This window comes from Ornithorhynchus anatinus, chromosome 15 (genome assembly GCF_004115215.2).
Source record: "Ornithorhynchus anatinus isolate Pmale09 chromosome 15, mOrnAna1.pri.v4, whole genome shotgun sequence".
Lineage (NCBI taxonomy): Eukaryota > Metazoa > Chordata > Mammalia > Monotremata > Ornithorhynchidae > Ornithorhynchus > Ornithorhynchus anatinus.
The window spans coordinates 25,231,683-25,245,823 of record NC_041742.1 but is presented as its reverse complement, the minus strand read 5'-3'; the positions used below and the strand labels follow the sequence as shown (position 1 = coordinate 25,245,823).

Sequence of the window (14,141 nt, the reverse complement as noted above, 5' to 3'; positions counted from 1 at the left end):
GGGGTAGATACAAGATAAACGGGTTGGACGCAGTCCACGTCCCGCATAGGGCTGAGACCAAGCGGCCAGAAAGATGGGAGAGCCAGGGGAGGACAGTGTCAGTGAAGTTGAGGCTGGATAATATCACGTTCCTTCCCTCGCTGCTTCTTAAACATATTATTTATCTCAATCAACGGAAGTACACTCCATTCTTCCATAATGTGAATTTCCCCTAGGTGTTTGGAGTAGAATGCAGTAGGAAAGGGGGGAGACGTATTTTCAACAATGTGCATCTATCTAGATACACGATCGCACAGTCTAGCAGGAATTTTATTTATTTTTTTAACTGTGGGATTAAGTGGGGTCAAGTGCTGAATAGGCTATTACTATCCATGAACTAAATATATTCCTTTCTAGTCCCATAAAATATAAAAGGGCTTAGGACTCACTCCAAGCTCATAATAGCCTCTGGACCAAAAGTCCTGTGATCCTGTTGCAAACAATTCCTTAGGAAAACAACCCATTTTATTGTACGGATTTTGGCCCAAACCCAAGCATTTGAATTCTGACTCCAACCTCAAAGTTAACACGGTATTGACTACTGTTGATCAGAATCCGGAAAGCACATAACTGCTATAAGTGCAAATTTTATCGCAATCTGTGCTCAAAGTTCTTTTATGAACAGTGGTCCAAATAGTAGAGAAGCAGGGTGGCCAATGGAAAGAGTGAAGAATTAGGAAGTCAGAAGAGTAGAGAAGCCATGTTGCCTAGGGATAGAGCAAAGGCCTGGGAATCAGAAGGACCTGGGTTCTATTTCCAGCTCCGCCATTTGTCTGCTTTTGTGACCTGGGGCAACTCACTTCTCAGTGCCTCAGTTCCCTCACCTGTAAAATGGGGATAAAATGCTATTCTCCCTCCCCTTTAGACTGTGAGCCCATGAGAGGATAGGTAATGTAGCCAATCTGGTTATCTTATTTTATCCCCAGTGCTTATTACAATGCTTTTACATATACATATATACCCTGATCGTTCATATCTTAGGGTGAAAGAACCTGACAGGAATTGCGATCTGTATATCTGAAAAGAAAGCTAGGCAATCAGACGTCTCTTCCTCAATCAGAAAATGAAAAACTTTCTTGGCTGAGATTAGAGTTAACTGTCGTTTCTACTACACCAACCCAACCCACACAGTTCCCTCCTCTAACACCAACCTACTCATTGTGCCTTGATTTTGTTTCTTAGTCAACCCGTCTCCTCAAGTCCTCCCCTGACCTGGAATGCCCTCCCCTTTCATATCCAACAGACCACCATCATCCCTCACTTCAAAACCTTTTTAAAATCACATCTCCTCCAAGAGGCCTCCCCTGAATAACCCCTCATTTTCCCCCTTTATCTGCCCTCCTCCTTGAGTCACCACTGCACCTGGGTGTGTATTCTTTAAGCACTTTGATTCACACTCGTCTCACACCCCCTCGGCACTTATGCATCTATCCTTACACTCTTCTGCTTTCCCTGCCTGTAATTTCTTTGACTGTCTCTCCCATTAGACTGTCAACTTCTTGAGGGCAGGGACCATGGATAACAGCAGTAGTCAGGGAAGGCCCCTTGAAGGAGATGTTCTTTGAAGAAGCTCACGAAGCTCAAATTGTTTGTACTGTTGTGGAATTGTCAGTTCCCTTTGTAAAAGATTCCTGCCTTCTACATACCTGCCATTATTTCGGTGTGTAAGATTCATCCCTAGGAATTTTAACGATAGGTGTTTCCAGGTAATAGCCTGTGTCGTATTTTAGAATAGCGCTGAGGGTTGGTTCTCCTCTTCACGTTTATTTGGACTTACCATTGTTGACCAAGATATGGAGCGGACACTTCTTTGCCTTGAACTGCTTCACGAACTTTCGGATGGACTTCATAGAAGCCAAGTCACAGTATAAAAACTCCACTGGAAACAGAAAAGGAAATAACGCAGTCATTTGCCAAAGAAACCCTGTGTCCCAGAACACACAAAATTATTTTCACCATGAATTCAATTGTTATCCTCCCCATCTAAAATTCCCAGAAAAAAAATCGAAACCAGTTATGGGAAAATTAACAGGGATGAAGCCCAAGAGGAAATGAACTTCTCAAGTACTTACAACTTCATGGAAAAACAGAATAGGAGGGGGTAAAGTGATCGGGTGCTTTAGAGTCGAAGGGGAGGAGTTTCTATTTGATGCAGAGGTGGATGGGCAACCACTGGTGGTTCGTGAAGAGTGGGGAAACATGGACCGAACGTTTTTATGGAAAAAAGATACGGGCAGCAGTGTGAAGTATGGAGGGGAGTGGGGAGAGACAGGAGGCAGGGAGGTCAGCAGGGAGGCCGATGTGGTAAACCAGGCAGGGTAGGATAAGTGGTTTTTGTGTGCATGTCCAGTGGAGTCTATCTCTCTTCTCTACTGCATTCACACACCCACTCAGAGATCCAGCACCAACCTACTCACCATAGACATCTTTAAAGAAAGTAGAAAGGCGCGTCGTAAAAACTGCCACATAAGCCGCCTGAATAGCAGAAGAGCTCGGCAGTTCAGGAAAGATCTGTTTGTCAGTGACGCTGTCTAGACTGTAAGCTCATTGTGGGCAGGGGATGTGTCTATCAACTCTGTCATACTGTACTCAACCAAGCGCTTAGTACAGGGTTCTACCCACGGTAAGTCCTCAATAAGAATGATTGATGGATGGCTTATTGCCAGTTTCTGCCATCCATCGGGGCCGGAACATGAGCTAAATGTTGATAAGACCCCAGAGACTGAGCCCAATGGGGTTTGCGTTTCTAGTCCGACATTGTTAATAACAGTGGCATTTAAGGGCTTACTGTGTGCCAGGCACTGGGGTGGGAAAGATGTAAGCAAATTGGGTTGGACACAGCCCCAGTCCCACATGGGATTCACAGTCTTAATCCCCATTTTGCAGATGAGGTCACTGCGGCCCAGAGAAGTGACGTGACTTGCCCGAGGTTACCCAGCGGACAAGTGGCGGAGCCGGGATTAGAACCGAGGTCCTTCTGACTCCCAGGCCCGGGCTCTAACCTCTAGGTCACGCCGCTGACTGGACTATCAGGTTATTTTTCCATATCCCTGATCTAGGTCTTCCCGGTCACGGGGAGATCCAGGGTTTTCAATCCATCACTCAATCAATCAATCAATTGTATTTATTGGTCAAGAAGACTCAAAATCTGAACTACAAAAAAAAAAAATCGGAGGCAGTGTGCGCATTTTCTAGCTCCCCAGTGCACTTGCACTCTGGACTACTCCTCAGCTAGTCTTGCAAACCAGTCACCCAGTTCAATCAGTCGATTAATTAGAGAAGCAGTGCAGCCTAATGGCTAGAGCCCAGGCCCGGGAGTGAGAAGGACCTGGATTCCAATTCTTACTCCGCCAGTCATCCACGTATGAGACCTTGAGCAAGTCTCCTCACTTCTCTGGGCCTCAGTTCCCTCATCTGGAAGGTGGGGATTAAGACTGTGCGTCCCATGTGGCACACGGACTGTGTCCAACCTGACTAGCTTGTTTCTTCCTTGGCACTCGGTACGGTGCCTGGCCCATAGGAAGTCCTCAACAGATTCCAGGAAAAAAATGGTATTTATGGGGTGCTTAGGGTGTGTGTATTGAGCGCTTGGGCTTTTTATGGTACCTGTTAAGCACTTACTATGGGTTGAGCACTGTTCTAAGTGCTAGGGTAGACGCAAGTTTTATCAGGTTGGATACGGTCCCTTTCCCACGAGGGGCTCACAGTCTAAGTAGAACTAAAGCAGGATTCAAAGCTTCTTGGAGGAGAAGTGATTTTAATAGAGGTGGGTGGGGGTCGTCTGTCAGATATAAAGGAGGAGGATATTCCAGGCCAGAGGCAGGACGTGAGCATGAAGTCAGGGGCTTGATAGGTGCGATCACCGTACAGTGAGTAGGTTGGCATGGGAGGAGCAAAGCCTGCAAGCTGGGTAGTATCAGGAAATCAGGGAGGCGAGGTAGGAGGGTGTGAGGTGATCTGAATGCTTTAAAGCCCACGGTGAGGAGTTTCTGTTTGATGTGGAGGTGGATGGGTGACCACCGGAGGTTCTGGAGGAATGGAGAGATGTGGACTGAATGTTTTTGTAGAAAATCGATCGGAGCGGCAGGGCTAAGTGTGGACCGGAACGAGGAGAGACAGGAAGCAGAGAGGTGGCCAAGACAGGACTTTGCTCAGAATAGAAGCAGCTTGGATGGAGAGGAAAAGGCGGATTTTAGCGAGACTGTGAAGGTAGAACCGACGGGATCTGGTGACAGATTGAATACGGGCTGAATGAGAGAGATGAGTCAGGGATAATGCTATGATTACAGGCTTTATAAGGCCTTTTGGCCATTTCTTTTCAGTACATGCACCAAAATTGCAATTTAATAGCTAAACTAGTACACACAATGCAAGAACATATGGGGAGAAGAGCAGCCAAAAATAAACTTCTTTATTTTCAAAGCTTCCAAGGTTATTACTTAAAATGAATGGGTGTTTTTTTCAAAATAGTGTTTTTTTGCTACTCCCTTTTTTTTTTTTTTAATAAAAGCCACCATAATGATTGAGCACAATTACTGTCTCTCACACTGTGGAAACTTAATAATATAGAGTTAAAACTTTCAGACACCAGAAAAAGCACGAGGTAGTCATTTTCCACCTGTCCATCATTTGGATAGTAGAGTTAGCAAATACGGCTCTTATCTGAAGTATATTAATTAAAATCCTTTTAAATCTGCCTCCGACGTACACAGAGTGAATTCTCTTCTGCGTATGATAAAATTAATCACGGTCTACAGAGCAAAATACAAAAAAATCAACCTCACATTAACTGAATTCTTCTATGTAATGCCAAAGAATCAAAACCAAGTGTCATTTGGAACAATTTTCAAAAAAAAAAAAGGCAATCCACTTTTGCTCAAAATAGCAGGTACAAGTCGCAATAGGGGAGTGATGTTTTCTTCAAAAAATGACCGAAACATCTTCATTTCTTGCTGTCCATCCGGCTTTGAGCAGGAAAAGAGGTCAAAAAGGAGGAGGAGGAAGGAGTCAGCTTAGCTTTTGTGGGGATTTATAGCATCATGAAAGGTGTGTGCATAAAGTGAATCCAGAATCATTTTTCCCCAAATCTCACCTGAAGCTCTGATGACAAATTCAGCACAAACCTAAGAATAGTGTAGCCTAAAGGATAGAGCCCGGGCCTGGGAGTCAGAAGGACCTGGGTTCTAATTTTGCCTCTCCCACACGCTTGCAGTGTGACCTTAGGCAAGTCACTTCTCTAGGCCTCCATTACCTCATCCGTTAAATGGGGATTAGGACTGTAAACCCCAAGTGGGACAGACACTCTATCCACCCTGATTTCCTTGAATTTCCCCCAAGCACTTAGTATAGTGCTTCTCACACAGTAAGCATTCAATAAATGCGATTGAACGAATGATTGAATTCCTAAAATGCCCCTCTGAATGAATCAGATGTTTTTTAGTCTCCTGGTCCCACTGGGCATATAAAGTTTATACTGTCTGTCTTTTCTGGACCATGTTTTCCCCTAAACTCCAAACACAGTGTTGTGGACATTGTGGGTGCTTAATGAATATAAATGAATGAATAAATGATCTTAGGATAGTTTATGAAACTATTGCTAAAAAGCACATAGAGTCATCTCTTGTGGCACAAGTTTTTCCTTTAAAACACTTGGAATTTTATGTAGCTGTTCATGACAAGTAGCGTGGCTTAATGGCAAGAGCATGGGCTTGGGAGTTAGAAGTCATGGGTTCTAATCCCGGCTCCGCCACTTGTCACCTGTGTGACTTTGAGCAAGTCACTTCACATCTCTGTGCCTCAGTTACCTCATCTATTAAAATGGGGATTAAGACTGTGAGTCTCACGTGGGACAACCTGATTACGTTGTGTCTACCCCAGTGCTTAGAACAGTGATTGGCACATAGCAAGCACTTAACAAATATAATCATCATTATTATTATGACATAAAATTTTGGCCGCCAAAAGGAATGAAATACACAACGGTATCTTCTAAAGGCCTAGGTGGGCAGGCAATGTGTCTGTTACACAGGTGTGTTGTAGTCGCCCAAGCGCTTAGTACAGTGCTCTGCACACAGTAAGCACTCAATAAAACTATTGCTTCATTGACTGAAGGTATATTCTTGGCCTTACTAAACCAAAGAAATCCCCAATCAATCAATCAATAGTTTTTATTTCCCTTACAAGTAACCATGCTGACTCATCCCCAATCTCTCTCTTCACATAAGAATATTCTGGCTGACAAATTTGTGCGCTGGCTGATTTTTCAAAGGCTTTGTTCCTGAAATTGTTTCTTTCTCCACGGGCTGGTCAATATTCATTTCCTTTCTTTTCAAGATCTTTGTTTGAAATTCCATTTCAGTTGCTCTTCACAGCTTCCCTCAGAATGGATTGCTCAGAAGCACGATCATTTGCGCTGTGCTTTCATGCATCACTTCGATAGCAATCTTGCCTCTACTATTTGTGGAAGTGAACCTCAAATAATATTCTCACTATGACAGAACTGCAGCCCATCGCTATATATTAAAGCAGGAGCGTGTCAGGAAATGCATAATTATCCCACTACTTGATTTCTTTTCATGGTATTTGTGAAGCGCTTACTATGTGCCAGGCACTGTGCTAAGTGCTGGGGTAGATAGAAGCTAATCAGTTTGGACACAGTCCCTGTGTCCCACATGGTGCTCACAATCTCCATCCCCATTTCACAGATGAGGGAACTGAGGCTCAGAGAAGTGAAGTGACTTGCCTACAGTCACACAGCAGACAAGTGACAGAGCCAGGATTAGAACCAAGGTCCTTTTGACTCCCACGCCAGGGCTTTATCCACTAAGCCACTCTTGCTAGGATGAAGAAGCTTCACGAATACCTTCCCTTTGTTTGTTCCTCTCCACGATGCAAACAAATTCCTCCGGAAGGAACTCTCACAAGGTATATTTCTTCCAGCACAGAAGTACAATCCCACCAAATAATTGCTCATAAAGTCTCCCTCCCGGGTTAGTCTCTTCCGTCCACAATATTCTGTTCCTGGCAGGTGACCAAGAGGTGCTCCAAATTCCTATCCTAATCAATCGTTAGCATTTACTGAGCACGGGCCTGAGAATGAGGCCTTGAGTTTTAATTCTTGCTACAGCACTTGTTTGCTGTGTGACTTTGGGCAAGTCACTTGGCTTCTCTGTGTCTCAGTTCCCTCATCTGTAAAATGATGATTAAGACTCTGAGCCCCATGTGGGACAGGTTCTGTGTCCAACCTGATTATCTTTTATCTACCCCAGTATTTGGAACAGGACCTGTCACATAGCTTAACAAATACCACAGTTATCATTATTATTATGTTGTGAGAAGAAAAATGAGTGATTCCCCTCCTTTTTCATCTGAGTAACAGTGGGAGTGGAATTAAACCTCTAAACCCTGGACACTCCGCTGGAGGTCATTTGTATACCCCAAGACAGCAATTGCAGGTTGAGTAAATGAGTCCAAGCTCACACTGACCTTTACAAAAAAGGAAAAAAAGTCAAAGAATCCCAGAAATTAGGCAGAGAAAAGACACAATGAGGGGATTTGGGCATTTCTCTCAAAGTAGACTAGCATTCTGCAATCCATTATCTCCTGCGTCCCTGGCCTGGTTTTAAATTTATGTCGCTGACTTGGTATCCGACCCAAAGCCTAATAAAACACTGTAACGAAATGTACTCCTCTCATTTTAGGCGAATTTTCCATGACTTCATTCGTGGCCTATAAATCCTCTCTTCTATCACAAGGAATTCTCCTCTGACCCAGTATCGGGCCACTTAAAGAAAAAGGGGCAATTATCATGTCCCCATTAGCCATGACATTTGTCGATTTTGCATGAGTCCTGTAATTATTGCCTCCAGCCTCTCATTAGCATTTACTTTCCTTAACAACTTCCTCTCCTCCTCACAAACCATGGATTGTGGGGACAGGTGGACAGCACTAAATGTGGTCTCTCTCTGATCTCATCTGATTTTTAGGGAGACAGCCTGGCCTCGTGATTAGAGCCCAGGCCTGGGAGTCAGAAGGACCAGGGTTCGAATCCCAGCTCCGCCACTTGTCTGCTGTGTGACCTTGGGGCACGTCACTTGATTTCCCGGGGCCTCAGTTACCTCATCTGTAAAACGGGGGTAAGCCCGTGAGCCTCATGTGGGACGGGAATGTGTGCAACCTTATTAGCTTGTATCTATCCTAGCGCTTAGTACAGTGCCCAGCATATAGTGAGTGCTTAACAAATACAACAATTATCATTCTTTACAGGTCCTTCTCTCCATAACCTGAACCAGATCACTCACAGTCTTAATCCCCATTTTCCAGATGAGGTAACCGAGAGGCACAGAGAAGTAAAGTGACTTGCCCAAATTCACACAGCTGAGAAGTGGCAGAGCAGGGATTAGAACCCGTGACCTCAGACTCCCAAGCCCGTGCTCTTTCTAAGACACCCTTGGTCAGCGTAGAAACCTATTTTCTACCCAGCTGGAGAGGCGAGTATCAGCCAGACTCTTAGCATTCAGCCCAGTTGCTGGTTGCTCATGCCTTGCACACCAATGTTGGATGTTTCTGTTTGCACTTCAGATTACGTATCAGTCATGGGCTTCCAAATTTGCTTTTGCACCTGCTTCTCATTTGAAGTTAATGATGATCTATTAGCAAAGTCTTGCAGTGATTGATTCTGACAGTGCAAAGACAAAGTGTCACGTTAATTCACCCTCGTCACTTTCAGGTACGCACTTGAAAAATCAAGACTCAGAGACACACGCGGCTTCACGCCTTGCCGTGGAATGTCTGGAGTGGAACATGCTTACGAGACTATAATTTAGGAATCAGAATGAATTCTCCCCTTTCTGACTTTAACTGATGATTATCAAATACCTTGGACCTTCATTGTATTTATGTTTTGGCCCCCCAGGGATTCTATTGGCTGGTATTTACTGGAAGCAGCATTTCCTAGTGGAAAGAGCCTGGGCCTGGATTCTAATTCCAGCTCCTCCACATACCTGCTGTATGTCCTTGGGCAAGTCACTTAATAATGTTGGTATCTGTTAAGCGCTTACAATGTGCCGAGCACTGTTCTAAGCGCTGGGGTAGATACAGGGTAACTGGGGTAGATACAGGGTAACTGGGGTAGATGCAGGGTAATGTCTCTATGCCTCAGTTTTCTCATCTGCAAAATGGGGATTCAATACATACTCTTCCCTCCTACTTAGACTCTGAGCCCCATGTGAGATTTGATTATCTCCTATCTACTTCTACACTTAAATCAGTGCTTGGCACATAGTAAGTGCACAATGCATTAGTATTCTGATTGCTTTTAAATGCCTTGAGTTATTTGAATTGTAACTCTTAATCCCAAACTCAAGATATCCCAGCACCACCCCTTATTAACATATCCTACACATCTTCCATATCCCTAAGAGTGGCTTGGAAAATTATCCACAATTTTCACCTGCCCTTCATGATTTGATAGCAGTCAGAGGAAATGGAAGTTCATCAAAAGTGTCTCTCCTGTGACCAAATATCTTCAGATCTTCTCATCAAATTAAATGAATCTAAAAAATAAAGACTCCCAAATCCTGGAGGCAGGATGATTTCCCAAGGAGAAGCAGTGTGGTCTAATGGCTAGAGCCCGGACTTGGGAATCAGAAGGACCTGGGTTCTAACCTCAGCTCTGCCAGTTGTCGGCTGAATGACCCTGGGCAAGTCACTTCACTTCTCTGGGCCTTAATCTTAATCCCCCTTTTACAGATGAGGAAACTGTGAGCCCGGTGTGGGACACGGACTGTGTTCAACCTGACTACCTTGGATCTACCCAGTGCTTAAGACAGTGCCTGGCATGTAGTAAGTGCTTAACAAATACCGTACAAGAAATAGTGCTTTGGGAATTAACTTGCTAATTGGCAAATTAGCCATCTGTGGGGGTGAAAGTAGAGCTTATTTGTGTAGGAATTACCAAGCTAATGGTGGTTATCCTTTGGGAGGAGGTGCTTCTGAGAAAAATTTAGCTCATCATTCATAAAAGGAGAGAATGTCTGTGAAATAGCAATTATGTTTTTGCCACACAGCTGGGTTTTTTTTTTTGGCCTGATTAGTTTCCCAACAACAATTCCAACTGCAATCTCCATCTCTCACCATTATTCTGTCAGTCAATCTATGGTATTTGAGTGTTTATTGTGTGCTGAGCACTGTACTAAGCACTTGGCAGAATACAACAGAGTTGGTGTCATAATAATCATTGGCAGTGTGGCCTAGTGGGCAGAAAAGACACAAGGACCTGGGTTCTAATTCCAACTCCTCACTCTTGTCTGCTGTGTCACCTAGGGCAAGTCACTTCACTTCTCTATGTTCCAGTTCCCTCATCTGAGAACTGGGGATTAAGACTATGACCCCCTTCTGGGGGACAGAGATTGTGTCCAATCTGATGACCTTGTATCTACCACAGCGCTTAGTACAGGGCCTGGCACAGTGCTTAACAAGTACCATAAAAAGAAAAAAATTAACGTCCAGTTACATTGAGTTTTGGAGGTGAAAATCTGGGGTTGCGCGTGCTATCTCCCAAATGAGAAGTAGCGTAGCCTAGTGGCTAGAGCCCGGACCTGGGAGTCAGGTCTTAGGTTCCAATCCTGGCTCCGCCACTTGCCTGCTGTAAGACCTCGGGCAAGTCCCTTCACTTCCCTGAGCCTCAGTTACCTCTTCTGTAAAATGGGGATTCAGGCTGTGAGTCCGATGCGGGACAGGGACTGTGTCCAACTCAATTTGCTTGTATCCACCCCGGCACTTAGTACAGTGCCTGGCACACAGTAAGTGCTTAAACACCGCTATTATTATTATGATGATCCGACACAGCCGCTGTCCCACATGGGGCTCACAGTCTAAGAGGGACGGAGAACAGGAATTTAATACCTGTTTTACAGGTGAGAAAACTGAGGTACAAAGAAGTGAAGGGGCTTCCCCAAGGGGATAGAGAAGACAAGCAGCAGAATTCGAATCAGAACAAAATCCTGACTTCCTGACAACCAGTCGGCTGCTCAACAGCAGCAAAAAAGCATTTCGGCTCTCTTCTCTTCAGAAGCGGCAGTGAGGTCTAGTGGAAAGAGGAGCAGCGGACAGATGGCAGGAAGTCAGGATTTTGTTCTTTTCCACTAGACCTCACTGCCGCTTCTGAAGAGAAGAGAGCCGAAATGCTTTTTTTGCTGCTGTTAAGATTTCCAAACACGATGCAAAAGCAGTTGCTTCCTTTTAGATGATGGGAACATCCATTTGCTCATTCTGTACAAAATTAAACCATACAAGTCACCCAGTGTCAGGCTAGACAGATGAGCAATAGAACTGATCGATCGCGATACCATCTGAAAATGGAGCCTACCGTTTTAAAATATTCGATCTAAACAGGAACAACAAAATCAGACCCTTCAAGGATACGGTGGGGAAGCAGTGTGGCCTCGTGGAAAGACAGAGGACCTGGGTTCTAATCCCACCTCTGCCGCTTGTCTGTCGCTTCATTTCTCTGGGCCTCAGTTCCCTCATCTGTAAAATGGGGATTTAGACTGGGAGCCCTAAGTGGGAAAGGGACTGAGTCCAGCCTGATTAGATTGTATCTGCTCCAGCGCTTAGTACAGTGCCCGGCACATAGCGGACTGTAAGGTCCGTTATAGGCAGGGAATCTGCTAATTATGCTGTACTGCACTCTCCCAAGCGCTCAGTACCATACTCTGTAAGTGCTCAATTAAAGTGATCGATTGATTGATTTTGATTTTTAAAAAAGATTCTGGCCAAAGAGGGAGAATATTTAGCAAAAGCAATAGAGCTTGGTGATTATTGCCAATTGATATAGCAGAGCCAACAGAGGAGCAGTGTGGCTTAATGAAAAGAGCATGGATCTGGAAGTCAGAAGGACCTGTGTTCTAATCCTGTTCCGCCACATGTCTGCTGTGAGTGACCTTGGACACGTCATTTCACTTCTCTGGGCCTCAGCTGCCTCAACTGTAAAATGGGCATAAAGAGTATGAGCAAAAGAGAGTGAGCTGTGTCCAAACTGAGTGACTTGCATCTAGCCCAGTGCTTAGAAAAGTGCTTGGCACATAGTAAGTGCTTAACAGGTCCCGTAATTATTATTCTCGATAGAATCAGTTGTGTCCTAGAAAGCAACAGCATCTAGCAATGTGACTGTAATTGACAGTGAATAATCCATCAATCAGTGGTATTTATTGAGCATTCTGTGCAGAGCACCATATTAAGGACTCGGGCAAGTACATCCTCGTTCTTCATATCCGACAGACAGTGACTCTCCTCCCTGCATTTCAAAGCCGTATTGAGGGCCCATCTCCTCCGAGAGGCCTTCCCTGACTAAAGGCCTCTTTCCTCTTCTCTCACTCCCTTCTACGTAACCCTGAGGAAGACAGGAAAGAAAATCTAGACCACATCACCGATATCCTCTTACGCAGGAAAATTCTAGGTCAGAAAGAAGGTGAAAACTCACAGTTCCTAATTACTATGTTGACTTCCCCCCGTCTCGATATCTATAGAACAACTACTGTGTGCATGTCATTGTACTGAGCACTTGGGAGACTAGAGTTCAGGAGTGTTAATAGCTGAGTGCCTATTAAATGTACTGGCTATTATAATACAGTAGTAAAGGGCTTTATTATCCGCTGAATTCTGGGCCTTTATTCCCTAATTTAGGTACGATAAACAAGACAGAAAAATGTCTATCACTGCCGAGGTCTCCAATGGCCTATCAGTCATGTAGAAAAAGGCAGAAGCTGAACATTTACATTTCATTTAATGTTCTTTAATTAACACCGGTTGGAGTACAATAACGACTAATGATAATCGCCACCTCGCTTTGCTTTGGCATTATGCAGATGAGAAAACATAGCAGCGGCCCAATTTTTCTTTCCCCTCCCAGGCCTGAGAAATTCTTTCTGTGGTGCGGAGGCCTTTATCAAAGCACATCTGACGCACGAGGTGGGGTTCCAATACCTCCCCTCAAATTTTTTATTGGTTTTGGGGGGTAAATACCCCAAGTGGCAATCTCAGGACAACTGAGAAATACAGCACCAGTGCCCACATACACACTGGGTACTGAATCTTTGAGCTGAGGGTCTGCTTTGAGCAAGAGCTGCAGTGTGGCCTAGTGGATAGAGCCCGGGCCCGGGAGTCACGAGGACCTGGATTCTAACACCGGTTCCACCACTCGTCTGCTGTGAGACCTTAGGAGAGTCATTTCACTTGTCTGGGTCTCAGTTCCCTCATCTGGAAAATAGAGATTAAGGCTGTGAGATCCATGTGGGACAGGGATTGCGTCCAAAAGTAATAAACCTTGTATTTACCTCAAAGCTTAAAACAGGGCTTGATATATAGTAAGTTCTTATCTTAGAAGCAGCACGGCGTAGTTTCATGGCTTAGTGGATTGAGCCCGGGGCCTGGGCGTCAGAAGGGTTCTAATCCCTCCTCCGCCACTCCTCTGCTGTGTGACCTAGGGTACGTTACTTCACTTCTCTGGACCTCAGTTACCTCATCTGTAAAATGGGGAGTGAGACTGAGCCCTACGTGGGACAGTGACTGTTTCTGACCTAATTTGCTTATGTCCACCCCAGCGCTTAGCGTGGTGCCTGGCACATAGTAAGCACTTAGCAAACGCCATCATTATTATCATCAAATACCCTAAAACAAACTAACTAGCCATCTGTGTCCCCTGGACCGGTGACCTCAATGGCCCACGCCGAGCCCCGCTCAAGTCAGCAGGGCAACAGAGATAGAATCGAGCACATGTGGTTGATTATTAAATCTTCTCCCCTGCATTTTCCACAAGTCAAGAAGAGCAACTCAGAAACTGACATCAGAGGGGTCAGAAGAAAAACAGTGCTCCGCAAACAGATCCGTGGATTGGATCCCTTGGGTCTGTACCCGTTAAGCATTGACCGAATTAAGCCGATGGCACAGGAGATTTTGTGGAAGTGGGGAATAGGGTTTCGAGGATTTTTTATTCCACTTCAGTTCCCTTGGAATCAACCAGCCCACAGGGACTCTCCAATGTGAGTCCAAATTTCGATACTATTTCACAAACTCCTTTTTATTGGTGTTTTATTTCTCAAAAA

The 14,141-nt window shown here is 44.7% G+C and overlaps 1 protein-coding gene and 1 long non-coding RNA gene across 2 annotated transcripts in view; one reads left to right on the top strand and one right to left on the bottom strand.

The window, feature by feature from the left end:
• Positions 1–14,141, bottom strand: part of DHRSX (dehydrogenase/reductase X-linked) — a 72,840-nt gene that overhangs the window by 25,003 nt on the left and 33,696 nt on the right. The window contains exon 4 of the mRNA XM_029079823.2: positions 1,817–1,918. Coding sequence (XP_028935656.1) covers positions 1,817–1,918 — 102 coding nt within the window. The remainder of the gene's footprint in view (positions 1–1,816; positions 1,919–14,141) is intronic.
• The window catches only part of LOC120638866, a 119,592-nt gene that overhangs the window by 84,734 nt on the left and 20,717 nt on the right, over positions 1–14,141 (top strand). The window lies entirely within an intron of this gene.